We start from the raw sequence: 15,812 nt of genomic DNA, 5'->3' as shown, positions 1-15,812 counted from the left end.
AGCTTGTATTTTTTTCGTACTACGGGTATATGGTACTATATACGACAATGTTTTGTTTCGCTTGGTTTCGTCTAATATAGATAACAATACTGACCAACTTATTCCAGATTGTGTTATTTGTTTATCTTATTTCATAATTTTATCATGACTATAGTGTGAGGCAAAGAAAACAATTGACCGTGTAAAGTCAATCTCAAGTGTATATACTTATTTCAAACGATAGGCCACACATTTAAAGGGAATTTGGAGAGTTCAACAAATACATTTCGTGCTTTCTTATCAAATACTTTAATAATGATAAAACATAATCTATACTATAGAAGACCCATTATTTTAAAGATAAAGTTGTCAGTAAAAATAGTTTTTTAAACCACACAATTATAACACGTGTATAGAGAGATTGAAAACCTATCCTCTGACCTTTTGTGGTTTAATAACAAATGGAAATTATTACCAGTACGACTATGGACAAATTAAGTATAGATAATAGAGCAACTGCTCCGACATGATAAATGCAGATTCAACTGCAATGGATTTAATGGTGTTTATTTTTAAAACTTACATTTGTTTACATTATCTTGACAGTATAACACATGCATATAATTTAGATAAAAAGAATGTGAAGCTTTTTAAAGGACCCACCGGAAGTTATTTTGGGTATTCTGTTGGAATCCTGGAAAACATAAACGGAATCATGTAAGTACAAAAAATTGGGACTGATAGAGTTATGGACTGCTTCTATGTCATACGAGGACTCAGGTACCAACCACATTCTGTGGCGACTGTTAAATTCGTTGTAAGGTAAAGGGTGTCACAAATTCATTCATTGTTACACTGTTCATGCATTTTATCAGACTGAATAATAAGTTAACCAGTTATATAAATCGACGTAGTTATTCCGAGACATGCAGCTCGCAATAGATTAATTCTGGGTGGTTCTGAATTTTATGTCACATTTTTTTTTAAATTGAATTCACACAGGAACATCTATATTGATAGATATACCGTGTTCCCAGATTCACCTTGAGGCATGCCATTTTTGGCCATTCGATTTCTAATATTGTACAATAACGGCTGAAATATGCATCAAAATAAAATTAGTTTTTGACATGCGTAAATTTTAAACAGTTTATAGTAATAGCGTGTGATATTTTGAGTACAATAACGGCTGAAATATGCATCAAAATAAAATTAGTTTTTGACATGCGTAAATTTTAAACAGTTTATAGTAATAGCGTGTGATATTTTGACTTGTATATTGTTAAACAGATATGTAAACTTTTAGATGATTCACGCAAATTAGAGCAACGGTAATCATATTTAATTACATATAATTCGTGTTATTTGTAAATCTTGGTACAAAAAATCGAGGCCATTGTGTCATATAGACGTATTATACACGCTCCTTTCATATAGCTTTAATGTCAAGATCTGAGACTGATTATTACGAGGCCCTTTAAAGGTTTCTGTAACTTTGGTATTACGTGTAGGAAATTATCAAAAGTAGGACGGTGGTGGTTAAACAGGTTGGAGGCCCTCACCAAGGATTTGTATAGTAAGTTACTATACAAATCCTTGCCCTCACTAAATGGAGAATGATATTTCCACAAATGAGTAACCATATCCCCCTTTGAATTTGCTGCTGAGTTTTCTTTTACATGAAATGGCACAAATGTATAGAAAATGCAACAAAGTTTCCATAAAAAACTACATTTATTAACTTGGGTATAAAAAAAGGTGGATATAGCCTTGAAAATAATCAATGCTTGCATAGGCTTGTAACTTATCAATAAATCAGTTTAGGAATATATTCGTCTTCAGTGAGAAAGATGTTATGTTTTCCTTTAAAGGTCAAGTAAAGTCATTTATAGGGGTAGCACATTAGGTAATTTGAGTTTCTTTGTTGTCTATTATATCGGTTCCACTTATTTACAGATAGGCTAAATGCGTCTTGAATATGAATTTTTAAAGTGGAGCTATTTCATTTGGTACATAAACACAAGTCATAATTTATGTTTCACCGTCCTGACAAATAAACAAATTTCATTATTCTTTGTATAGTTCGAAGTATGCGTGCTTTACGTGCCTTTTCCTGAATAATTTTCTAATTAGTGCTGTGCGTGCCTTTTTTAATTGAATTGTATACGGCCGTCTTTTGAATACGTGACATGTTATTGTATATGATATATGTCCGTCTGTCCGTCAACATTTCGTGTGATAACACAAACTTGCTTTAACCATTTCCAAACTCATTGATGAAAGGTTTTGAAAATTTGTTTGCAAACAATATAAACTGGCCCGAGTTAAACCTTACTAACATTGTCTGGTAATGTTTTCATGTCCTATTCGGTGTTTTTAACTTCCAGGATACAAGAATGTATACAGGTTAATCGTTTAACTCCGCCTAGTATATATAGTATGCAGATGTCAATATTAATTACAATGCTTGAGCAAACGTTAATAAATACGATGAAAGGAAATCAAAATCTTAATTTACAATCAATAGGAAACCACCTCTAAAGACAGTTTTTCATTTGGCGGTCACTAACTCCAGTATGTCTGACCTAATACATTCTTCACATGTTGTATTATAACTTGAGTTTTATTGGATTGATATACTGGATTATTGAATATAACATTTTTCGACTAAAAAATCGGACGACATTCCAGGGTTATTTGTAGTGGCCGTCAGATAAAAAAAACTTCCATGTTTAAAATTCTATGTGCTAGCTATAGTATGCTCGAATCAAATTACTTCAAACTTTATACTGTTGTTGGAATTGGTGAATGTTGAATCCATTTCGAATTTTTTCTGGTTTGTCATTCCAGAGTTATTGGACTTTTAACAGTCATATTGACACAATACTTGATTTCTAGCTTACGAAAATAGATATAAACAATTTACCAAAGTTTCATAAAAAATGCTAAAAGCATTTTGGAGTTATTGTCTTAAAACTGGAAAATCACTCTTTTTGTATGAATAAAACCCCATAAATCAGAAATGTATAGTTTATTTATAAAAATCAACAGGGAGCTCATGAAGATAGAAATAAACAATTCACCAAAGTTTCTTGCACAATTGGTGAATTTATTTTGGAGTTATTGTCTAAAAACTGGAAAATTCCCCCTTTTTAATGAATAAAACCTCCAAATTTGGAAACGATAAATCTGAAATTTATAAAACACGAAAGGGAGCTCACTTCAATAGATATAAACAATTCACAAAATTTGATGCAAATTGGTGAAATCGTTTTTGAGTTATTGTCCGAAAACTGGAAAATCACCCCTGTTTTAATGAATAAAACTCCAAAACTCGGAAACGGTATATCCAAAATAATAATAAACGAAAGGGAATTCGCGTCAATAGATATAAACAATTCGCCAAAGTTTCATGCATGGTTAAAGCCTTTTTGAATTAATGTCCGACATGTTGACGGTATATCAGAATACGTCCCGTAAACGGGCGTATAAAAATACCCAAACTCCATGAACGGAAAGTCCCTTATCAAATGGCAATATCGAAGGTTTCATATAAATCTGAATATATTACGAATATTTTCCCTGCTTTTCAAGTTGTAAATCAGTATACGAAAGTTTAAAGTAGGATTTTAAATTATTATTTATCAAATTAACCGCTATATGTGGAATAACAAGATTTTTGTTTTTAATAAGGTACACATGTTCTGGAATCTGACTGGGTTTCGAAAAAAAAAAAACCAAGATTACGAAACTTGTAAAAACAAGCGTTTTTCCATAATTCTACTCTTATTTTAATGCCAATTAATTTTAATAGTCATGCATGCAAATAAAGTTAAATGACACATGGCATGAATTAATGATCACAAACGTGTTTAACAGTCAATATCTTTATCTTATCTTATCTTAGTAGCCATTTGTTCAGTGGTTGACGTTTGTTTGTGTGGTTTATAGGTACTTTTCGTTTTTTATATAGATTAGACTGGTGTTTTCCTGTTTGAATTGTTTTACAGTCATTTTGGGGCCCTTTATAGCTTGCTGTTCGGTGAGAGACAAGGATCTGTGTTGGAGGTTGTTCTTTGACCTATAATTGTTAACTTTTTATACATTGCTACATGGATGGAGAGTTGTCTGACTCTCATCTAACATCATCTTGTTTGTATTAAGCTTACCACATATTAAAGAACAAGGAGCCTGTAATCCAGTGAATGTTGTAGGCTGTTTTTTTTTACCATTATTGCTTATTCTTATACACGAACATCTTATAGTATAAATCAGGCCATGGGTTCTTTTTTCAATTGTTTTCATTTTGTCAACATGAGACCTGTACATTATTGTCTATATGCATGTCTTTGTTTGACTTTCATATAGTTATCTCAATGGCAATCTTACCAGATCTTTATTTTTTATAAGCTGTGAAATATCTGCACACTTGTAAATTTCATTAGTACAAATTAATTCAAGCAGTCACAATAAATTAAAGTAATATACACATGATGCATTTATCTGACCTGCAAATATCCAAAAGTGATTGATATCTCTAAAATGCAGTCTCACATAATATCTTATTAATGGTAAAGAACTTGTCCCATTTGAGAGTATAAGGCTGGCTTCCAGCTACTGTAAAAAGAAACCCATCTGCCAGTAAAACCCTGCTAAAGAAGGGGTTAGTTTAGCTGTGCTAAACGTATAAATAAATAGCCACACCTGGCCAAAATTTAGGATTTTAAATTTGAAACCATGTACAGGGCAAAGAACACAAGATTTCAACATGTTTACATGCTTAGAAACCCTTTGCAATAAGACTGAGTGATCCATAGGCATGATAGGTGCCTTGTAACGTTATTCTCTTGCTGGATTTGTATGAAATATTTCCCACTGGACTTATAGCAAGACAAATATAAATCATTTCCACCGTGAAACTGGTACATGTAGGCATTTGTATGCGACTCATTTGTCACATCAAGACAATGTACATGTATATATTCACATATCAGACAAAATCAATGTATAAAATCCATGTATATACTACATATATAATACCAATTCATAGTATGAGCTTATTATCTGCATGGATGAGAACTTATTACCAATTATTTTCTAAGTATAATGGTTGTAATTACATTATATGATATCAATATACATATCTTATATCAACTGTTTTAAAGAGGTGTGGCTCTTGTCAGGTATATGTTGTTGTTGTACACATATTATCATGACATTCATACATTCGTACTTGAGAAAAAAAAAATATGAGTTTTCATTTGTAAGTTAACCAATCGTTTTACTACATGTATTTACAAACCAAATTTCGATTTTATAAATGAACCTGCAGTGGGCTATTAAAGGGAAGTGGAAGCTATTTCCTGTATATGCATTATTTTTTTTCCATGTTTCTAGGCCCATGCTTGTTGGTATTTTAATTCAAAATAAGAAATAATCTACACAGGTAAATGTTTTAAAAAATTTAATAACATGAATGTAAATGATTTAAAATTACATGTACTGGTGAACATACATGTATTATTGATCAATTTATCATAACAAATCAGAATCAATTGTGAAGTTTCCAAGTTGACCTTTTCTAAAGATTTTCAATGCATACTGAGCAGCTTGTTCAAAATTAGGTTTTAAAGCATGTTGGAATTGAGGATTATTAATATCTTTAATCCTCTTTACCATATTTTGCTGTTTGGCAATGTGTGACAAAAATGACATGACATTATCTGTTGGTTCTTCCAATTCAAACTTCTCAATATAACTAAATTTCTTTTGTTTATTCAACCAATATAACATATAATCTGCTATATAATGTTCCCCTACAAGATGGTCAGGTAAACAACCACATAAACTCAGTCTCATTCCAGAATCAATTTTAGGAATATAAGGTGTCAATATGCCAGGAGTGTCTACAAGGAACATGTCTGGATCAAAATGTACTTTAATTCTATTATTAACACTTCTGGTTATTCCTGCTATTGCTCCAGTTTGAGCAACATTTCTTTTTCTATTAGTATGCATTCTTCTGAAGGCATTTATAAAGGTTGATTTTCCAGTGTTTGGAACACCAATAACCATGACATTATAGTCAACACTTTTATTGTATCTAGGTCTTGAATTAATTGCATTAAATATCATAGGCATTAACTCTTTTTGTATTTCCTTTGTCCTGAATTCTAAACAATTTATAAAAAGAACATTTTCAACACCCATGCTGTGAAGCTTGTCTGTAACTTTTCCTTTCAGTCCCTTGTTACATAGATCAAATTTGTTCAACAACAGTATATGAGGCCTAAGCGCTATCATGTCACTAAATCTAGGATTTCTTCCTGAGAATGGAATTCTTGCATCGTGTATTTCAATCACACAATCTGTATTCTTCAATTGTGATTGCATTTGTCCCATTGACTTTGCCATATGACCAGGAAACCATCTTATTACATCATAATTCGGAAGAGAAAATGCCTTCCTAAACGTCTGTGCCATTACATCTGGTAAATTAAATATAAAAAATGGACTGTCACTGATCAACTACGAAGAAAAACAATATTTATGTTATAATGTCTTGGCAAGATTGTTCTCTCAATGGGCGCATCCATTACAATGTCCCGGATAAAAGGGAGATAATGATCTGTAATACTGAGGGTGTATATGAGATTTTGTTTAACTATTGAAGATTGCCATATCAGCAGAGACATATAATATATGTGTCTCTGATAACAGGTGATTTTTTTCTTCGCATATAAAATTACTCATGGATAATAAACAACTTATTTCTACGGGTCTCGAGGCCAATACAGCAAACCTTGAATCTATACCAGTGCCAATACAGAAACAGCCAGTTCATAACACTTTTATTAAATGATTATAAGAGAATTAAAAACCGGAAGTGAACGTCCCGTATTAGCCCATGGGCCAATACAGCTTTTTTTCCGCTTTTTTCTGTATTGGCCCTGTTTTTTCCGTTTCAAAACTTTAAGACGTTACAAAACATTGCACATCATTTCACCTGTTTATTTTATGACTTTAATTTAAAAAATATTATACAAATGTTTTTATGCATAACGATACTTCCAAAGTTAAGTAATGGCGTAAGAAAATTGAAAACCGGAAATGAACGTCCTGTATTAGCCCTAGGGCTAATACGGCTTTTTTCCCGCTTTTTTCTGTATTGGCCCTGTTTTTTTCCGTATTGGCCCTGTTTGAAGAGCAATATTAAGTACCGGTCTTTGTAAGAATCATGCAGGTTCCTGTTGATGGGCGATTCATGACCCCTCTTCAAATGTCTTTATATTTTGTTTATGATGAAGGTATGGTATGAAAATAAGTTTTCTGTATTAATTTTTTCTTTTCAACTTTGGTTGCCATGGAAACCATCCTTACAAAATTTTGCCTAAATACGTCCATAAGTAGCCTTTGAAAATTGAAATATAATGGATTTTAAAGAACCATAGAAATAAAGTTAATCAATACAAACAATATGTATATTTACAGTATTGACAAACACAACCCCAAACTATACAAAAACGTTAAAATTTTGAATTTACTAAATGGTTTGTTTCCATAGCAACCATTTAAAAATGTGTTAAAATTCGAAAATGAAAAATTTCAAAAACTTTAAAATTTTAAATCTGTTTATCTCCCAAGACCAACAATACCATGACATGTCATTGACAAATTTTGAAAGACCACATTCTATATATTCATAAAATAAAAAGAAAGTCGTGTGTTTTTTTTTCTTTAAAAAAATAATTTTAGTCAAAAATTGTCAATTTTCACCAAAATTCAGATTACCAAACAGATGAATACTGAAACATTTTGAACTTAAAAAGCTAAAACATTCCATTTATGCGTGCATTCCTGACACAAATTTGGTAATTATAAATGAGAAAATATGATTGATAGAGATATTTTTGTAGAGAAGGACATTTTTTCTTTCTGGGCATGGTGCCCCCCCTTTTTTTTCAAAATTCAAAAAATTATTAATAAATTTAAAAGATGGAATTCAATTGTGAACATTTTGAGCATTAAAACATGAAATTTCTTCAAAGGGTGAGGGCAATAATAGAACCCCCTACACCATTTTTATATATTAGATTTTTTTTTTAGAAATGGGGAATGTGTCAAAGAGAGAACAACCCAAACAGAAATTTAAAATCTTTAGATTCTATTTCATGGTCTTTAAAATTGACTCTAAAGAACCTGAATCGATCACCTGTAATTTTTGGTTAAATCTTGAATCAATGATTATTTGTCCCTTCAATATATATCAATGAGTGGCGTAACAATTCCATTTAAATGTTCTTTGTATCTGTCGTTTTTTCTTCAAAAGCAAAAAATGAATTTTACCCCTATGTTCCATTTTAGCCATAGTGGCTAAGTTTCTTGAAGTACAAGGAAATAAAAAACTAAATTTATACAAGATTATAACTCCCAAGTTGGGCTGAAATTGATTAAGCATATTCAATATCAAAAGAAGATTTTTTTTTAAAGGAAGCAAACTAGATGAACAAATTGTGAAAAATTTCTTTAAAGGGCTATAACTCCATACGGATTCAATTGACAATTCTGGTCATATAAACTTATTTGTAGATCCTACTTTGCTGAAAGTTGTGCTGTTAACAGTTTATCTTTGTCATTAATAATATTCAAGATAATAACCAAAACTGCAAAATTTCCGTACAATTAACAATTAAGTGGCAGCAACCCAACAATGGGTTGTTAGATTCATCTGAAAATTTGCTCTTAAAAGGCTTTAGTGTTTGAGATATGAGCTACACACTGCATTTTACCCCTATGTTCTTATTTTACCCATGGCGGCCATGTTTTATTACAAAATAGAAAATAGAACACAAACTTAATTCTAGATATCCTAAGGATCATTCAGTTTATAAGTTTTACTGGAATTGGTTAAGTAGTTTCAGTGGAAATGTTTCAAATATTTTACACCGGACAGACGACAACGGAAGCAAAGTGATGGCAAAATTCACAGTTCCTTTGAAACGGTGACCTAAAAAAACTACGTCCGTTCTATCAGAAATAAACTGAAAATAAAAAATAAAAAATTTGTACCATCGAGAGCGCTAACAAGGCAACTTTCCATAAATTTTAATATTTTTAAGGGTCATAACTCTTTTAAAAAAGTCAATTGTCCATGATTATAGAACTCATCCGAGATATTGTTGATATTAATCTAGTGTATAAGTTTTATTAAAAATCTGGCAAGAATTGTACCTGTGGGAGCGTTAAAGGGGCTATTTTCCATAAATTTATTATTTTCAAGGGTTATAAATGTTTTTATTAAAGTCGATTGACCACCAATATCTAACTTGTTCGAGATATTGCTTATAATAACCTAAAGTATTAGTTTCTTAAAAATCTGACATAATTTGTACATGTGCGAGCGCTGCAAGGACAGCCAGATGGACACAAGGACGGATGGCAATCAAAATTTTAAGCAGACCATGTTTAAACGAAAAAAATTAAGTTCTAATTTCGATTTTTATTAATTGAAAATTTTTTGGTCGCATATTGGTATCACGTTGGCGTCGTCGTCGTCCGAAGACATTTGGTTTTCGCACTCTAACTTTAGTAAAAGTAAATTGAAATCTATGAAATTTAAACACATGGTTTATGACCATAAAAGAAAGGTTGACATTGATTCTTGGTGTTTTGGTCCCAACAGTTAAGGAATTAGGGGCAAAAAAGGGCCCAAATAAGCATTTTTCTTGGTTTTCGCACAATAACTTTAGTATAAGTAAAAAGAAATCTATAAAATTTTAACATAAGGTCTCTATGACCACAACAGGAAGGTTGGGATTGATTTTGGGAGTTTTAGTCCCAACAGGTTAGGAATTAGGGGCCAAAAACAGGTCCCAAATAAGCATTTTTCTTGTTTTTTGCATAATAACTTAAGCATAAGTTATTAGAAATCTATGAAATTTTAACACAAGGTTTATAACCACAAAAGAAAGGTTTGGATTGATTTTGGGAGTTTTGGTCCCAACGAACTAGGGGCCAAAAGGGTCCAAAAATTAAACTTTGTTTGATTTCATCAAAAAATGAATTATTGTGGTTCTTTGATATGCCAAATCTAACCGTATATTCAGATTCTTAATTTTTGGTCCTGTTTTCAAATTGGTCTACATTAAGATCAAAAGGGTCCAAAATTAAACTTAGCTTGATTTTAACAAAAAAAGAATTCTTGGGGTTCTTTGATATGCTGAATCTAAACATGGTCATAGATTTTTGATTATGGGCCCAGTTTTCAAGTTGGTCCAAATCGGGGTCCAAAATTATTATGTTAAGTATTGTGCAATACCTCTGCGGTCGTATAAAGCTGCGCCCTGCGGAGCATCTGGTTTATTTATAAAAATACTATTTTTGATATAACAAAAATAAAAAAATAAAATATTTTTTTTGTCTTAAATCAGTGGTTTTGATAAGATAATAACACTCTGTAAAGATTAGACAAATGGGACAGTTTTAATCTTGGTACAGTGTTTCCAATTTCATTATCTATGGAAAATACATTGCCTTGCATCGTTTCTTTTGTGGACTAGTATACTATTGCACAGAGTCAGATTATGTACACATAATGGCTGTTACTATTTACCTCCCATGTAAATCGACATGTATCGAAACCTTTATGCAAACACTTATTTGTCACTATGTCGATTTAACTGTGCTAAAATTGAAATTGAAGAAGAACTACAGAACCTTTCTTTTTATTCTAATATATAATAATCTAACTTATCTAAAAGATTTGAAATAAATGCGGAATGCGTCCATTGGACACAGATGATGCTCCCGCTTCCATATCATAAAAGTCATAAACGGACATCACTGAAGACACTTACCAATTGTGTACTAACTTTTATGGTGATAAGAATTGTGTAAAAGTTTCGTAACATTTGGTTGAGGCAAACTAAAGAAAGAAATACAAAACAAAAAATTCAGCAACTTTTTCCCTCTATAAAGAGGCATTGCATAGAACAGTGAAAGTTACACCACCAAAATTCAAAGTTGATCTGCATTTGGTGGTTTTAAGCATTGTGTATAATTTTAATAACATCTGGTAAAGACAAACTAAAGTTAGAGAACAGAAACGGAAATTCAGCAATATTTCTATTTGTAAAGGGGCATAACTCTTGGACGGTTTAAGTGACACCACCAAACTTAGTCTTGTTTTATGGTAATAAGCAATGTGATTAGGTTTCATAACATTTGGTTGAGGCAAACTAAAGATAGAGAACAGAAACCAACGTTGGGACATACTGACGGACGGACAAGGGTTAACCTTAATGCCCCCTCCGCCACTGCGGGGTCATAAAAATATGTAAATATAACAATTGATTAAATTAGGCAAAATTCAAGAATGGCCATTGCACATGGTTGTCATAAAGGTTTGAGAATCAAAACAGTATACAATAGTTCGGACCAGCAAATTTTCCTCAGGGCCACAAGGATAATATTTTTGAGAACCATAAAAAAACGCGATTATTCTGCGGTATACAAATAATAATTCAGTTAGGTTTTAAAAAAAATAATAGACAAGCTGTCCTTTTCCACCATATACAATAGAAACATTGACAAATTCTTGCACAATTAATGTAGATCGTTGGTATATATTTCCTCAGATAGAACATGTAGAATTTGTATGCCCCCACTGTAGCAAAGGGGGCATTAAGTTGTACCCTTGTCTGTAAGTACGTCCGTTCCAGAGTTATACCCTTATACAAATGGAAAAAAAATGCTGACTTTTTTGTTTCCGTTCTCTAACTTAAGTTTGCCACAACCAAATGTTTTGAAACTTATACACAATGCTTATTTCCATAAAATTCAGAACAGTTAGAATGTTATTGGTGTAACAGGTACTGTCAATAAGTTATGCCCCTTTAAAAATGGAAAAATGCTGAATTTTCCGTTTCCGTTCTCTTTTTTTCGTCTGTCTGACATAGTTCATCTTACCCTGACCTCATTTTCTTAGAACATTGATAATGTTAAGTTAATATGATACTTGTATTAAAATCTTTACATAACACTTACAGAGTTTCAAAAGTAATTCAATTATAAATAAAACCAACCAGACATTTCAGGGTGAGTCTTCTTGTTTAGCAGATCTTAGTCTAGGGTTAAAGTTTTTAAAGCATCAATCTGTTTCAAAAACCAACAATGAGTTGCATTAAATTGTTACTGTAACTTCTTTATAGCCATTTTGAAAGAGAAAGTATCCTGAGCTATTTTTTTTTTAAATGTTCATTAAGATTTGTTTTATAGATAATCATGTTATGCTCATTGTTGAAGGATATACGGTGATCTGTGGTTGTTTATTTCTATGTCTTTGCTCTCTCTGGTTGAGAGTTAATTGTCTCATTGACAATTACAACACATCCTCTTATCTTTATACATAGACTTACTAGTAATTAAGTTTTGGATTCAACTTTATTCTTTTTCACTGACAGCATCAGTCTTAGACACGACAACGGGTTATGCGTATTACCATTTTTTTTTTTTAGACTTCTGAGAAATCTTACATATAAGATTGAAGGGAGAAGGTACATATGCTGCCCTCAACTTTAGAAGTTGTGTTATGCTTAAATTCTTAAAATACTTAGTTCACAAGTAAACACAATGAGATACCACATTTCTTTCAACAAATTTTATAATTTTGAAAAAAAAAAAAAAAAAAAATCGAAAAAAAGGGGGGTGCACCATACCCAGAGTGATGATTTTTCATTTTGTACAAGTATATCTTCATTTATCATATATTCTCCTTTAAAATTAACAAATGTGTGTCAGAATTGCACATATAAATGGAATGTTTTAGCTTTTTAAGTTCAAAATTTTTGATTATTCATCTGATTGTTAATCTGAATTTTGGTGAAAATTGACAATTTTTGACTAAATTTTTTTTTTAAAGAAAAAAAAAAACACACGACTTTCTTTTTATTTTCTGAATATATAGAATGTGGTCTTTCAAAATTTGTCAATGACATGTCATGGTATTGTTGGTCTTGGGAGATAAACAGATTTAAAATTTTAAAGTTTTTGAAATTTTTCATTTTCGAATTTTAACACATTTTTAAATGGTTGCTATGGAAACAAACTATTTAGTAAATTCACAATTTTAACGTTTTTATATAGTTTGGGGTTTTGTTTGTCAATACTGTAAATATACATATCCTTTGTATTGATTAACTTTATTTCTATGGGACTTTAAATTCCCTTATTTTATATTTTCAAAAAGGGTCTTTTTTCACATATTCAGGCAAAATGTTGATTTGATGGTTACCATGGCAACGGGCATAATACAGGGAAAATAAAGACAGAATTTTGACCATCTACCAAAGTTCTTATGATATAGGGCAAAAAAAATTACTTCTGTGACATGCCATGAATCACCTTCTGCATGATTTTTACAAAGACCGGTACTTAAATCTTGATTTATATCGACAGTGGAACGTTTTTAGTATTGCACATGCTGATTTATCCGTATTAGGGCTTATTTGCTCATATCATTTAATAATATACTATATTAATACATCATCTACTCAAACTGCACTTACAGTCATGAATTCCTTTAAAATATTTTAAACTAAAATAAAATTTAGCATTTTATCTAAATTCACCATATCTATCAACCTGTATATCTAAAAATGTTTTTTTTTCAAGATCTTACCCATATTGTTGAGGGCCCTCATGGGGTTTTTGATTATGTGATTACTTGGCCGTTTTTTTAATGATTATTTGATTATTAAGCCAAATATTTCATGATTATTTGATTACCTAGGACTGTATTTTTAGTTTATGATTATTTGATTACTAAACATAAGCAAATATTTAATGATTATGTGATTATATTGGCAAAAAAATGGTGATTATGTGTTTACTAGGACCCCCCCCATGAGGGGCCTCATTGTTTTTAATTAGTTATTTATCAGTGTAAACTTTTAAATCAATAAAACTGAAATTCTTTTTCAAATATATTTTTTTCAAGACTCATTATCAGCATATAACCGAGTATAATATGAAACATAATCTATATTCAGATAACTAGATTTTTTTGTAAATGTGAAAAAAATGAAGTATATTTATTTGTTCTCGTCCTGAACATGCATGCACGATATGACGCTGGTCGTTTATGAAACCGGCAACAATCAATCATTTTCCTGATAAAAACTGATATATATCTCAGTCTTTAACAAATTTTAGTACAATAGATACAATGCTTTTTGGAGTAGTTTTGCATATTTTCATACTTATTTTTGTTTAATTTAACTGTACCTTTTTAAAGGATCCTTGTCGGTGCACCAAAAGGAAACAGCAGTAACTTTCCGTTGATTGACAGCCCTGGGTTGTTGTACAAATGTCCATTTGGAGGCAAGAACAAAAATTGTTACCCAGTCAACGTAAATACTGCAGGTGAGCATTATTCTAATGGTTGAAATGGTGAAATGCTGTATTTCGTCTAAATATTTAGAGAAATGTCTTAAGGGTTCTTAAGGTGAAACTGGACCTTTGAAAAATCGATGTGGTTGATTCAAAGTTATATTTTGGAATATTTGTCTCGCTAGTATTATTGATATAAAAATCCACTTTTTATCATAATAATTATTGCATCAGCCACTGAAACACACGGAAAACATCGGTTACCATGTCAAGATTTGGTAATCTTCATGGTTTAATTTATGAAAGCTTTTAAAAAATAAATAAATGACAAACTGACCTGCGATGAAAACATGTTTGAATTTTTGTAGTTTTTTCTAAAACTTTCATTATTTTTTCAGTAATAGCAAACAAATAATTATCTAGTTGTAGTGAACTTGAAGTTTGCTTTAGGATTAGTTGTTGGCATGACACGGGTTATGTTCTTATGTTATGATGATATGATACTAAACCCCTCACTGAAAGGATTGTGCCTGATATTCATATGATGAAGACATAATCTTTCAATCAGTTTAATTTAAGTCTGGAGCTGGCTTGTCAGTTGACTGCTAGAAGTCTGATGTTATTTATGAATTATTGTCATTTTGTTTATTTTCTTTGGTTACATCTTCTGACATTAGACTCCGACTTCTCTTGAACTGAATTTTAATGTACGTATTGTTATGCGTTTACTTTTCTGTATTGGCTAGAGGTATAGGGGGAGGGTTGATAATTTATAAACATGTTTCACCCCGCCCCATGTTTGGGCCTGTCCCAAGTCAGGAGCCTCTGGCCTTTTTAAGTCTTGTATTATTTTCAATATTAGTTTCTTGTGTACAATTTGGAGTTTAGTGTGGCGTCCATTATCACTGAACTAGTATATATATATTTGTTTAGGGCCACTGCTGAAGGACGCCTCCGGTTGCGGGAATTTATCGCTGCATTGAAGACCTGTTGGTGACCTTCTGCTGTTGTCTGCTCTATGGTCAGGTTGTTGTCTCTTTGACACATTCCCCATTTCCATTCTCAATTTTATTGTGCGAAAAAAAAAAAATACTATGTCATAATTGTAGAGCAAGAGTGACATGATTTGATCTGTGCAGTATATTTTAGGAAGTTAATGCATACCTTATCTGTGCTTCCGTTTGGTGTGTTTGAGCTTTTGATTTTGTCATTTGATAAAGAACTTTCTGTTGAAATTTCCTCTGAGTTCGGTATTTTTGCAAGAATGGCATGATTTCATCTGTGAAGTATATCATAGGAAGTTAATGCATACATTAGCTGTGCTTCCGTTTGATGTGTTTGAGCTTTTGATAAAGGACTTTCTGTTTTGAATTTTCCTCTGAGTTCTGTATTTTTGTAATTTTACTTTTTATCCAGATTATAGCATAGTAAAACAAAGGACTGTT

The 15,812-nt window shown here is 31.4% G+C and overlaps 2 protein-coding genes across 6 annotated transcripts in view; one reads left to right on the top strand and one right to left on the bottom strand.

The window, feature by feature from the left end:
* The first annotated feature begins 353 nt into the window (after positions 1-353).
* LOC143064764 (integrin alpha-4-like) overlaps positions 354-15,812 on the top strand; it is a 46,050-nt gene continuing 30,591 nt past the window's right edge. For 2 of the 5 annotated variants that reach the window (XM_076237844.1, XM_076237841.1), the window contains exons 1-2: positions 356-696; positions 14,273-14,400. In XM_076237844.1, the coding sequence (XP_076093959.1) occupies positions 506-696; positions 14,273-14,400 (319 nt within the window). In that variant the 5' untranslated portion in view covers positions 356-505. Of the gene's footprint in view, positions 697-14,272; positions 14,401-15,812 lie in introns of all 5 variants that reach the window. The other 3 variants (XM_076237845.1, XM_076237842.1, XM_076237843.1) reach the window with 3 other exon arrangements.
* On the bottom strand, positions 5,429-6,580 carry LOC143064765 (mitochondrial GTPase 1-like). Its single transcript, XM_076237846.1, has one exon. It carries the CDS (start codon positions 6,460-6,462, stop codon positions 5,515-5,517), a length of 948 nt encoding a protein of 315 aa, XP_076093961.1. The 5' UTR covers positions 6,463-6,580; the 3' UTR covers positions 5,429-5,514.

Source organism: Mytilus galloprovincialis, chromosome 2 (assembly GCF_965363235.1).
Source record: "Mytilus galloprovincialis chromosome 2, xbMytGall1.hap1.1, whole genome shotgun sequence".
Classification (NCBI taxonomy): domain Eukaryota; kingdom Metazoa; phylum Mollusca; class Bivalvia; order Mytilida; family Mytilidae; genus Mytilus; species Mytilus galloprovincialis.
This window is presented reverse-complemented; position numbering and strand designations above follow the sequence as displayed.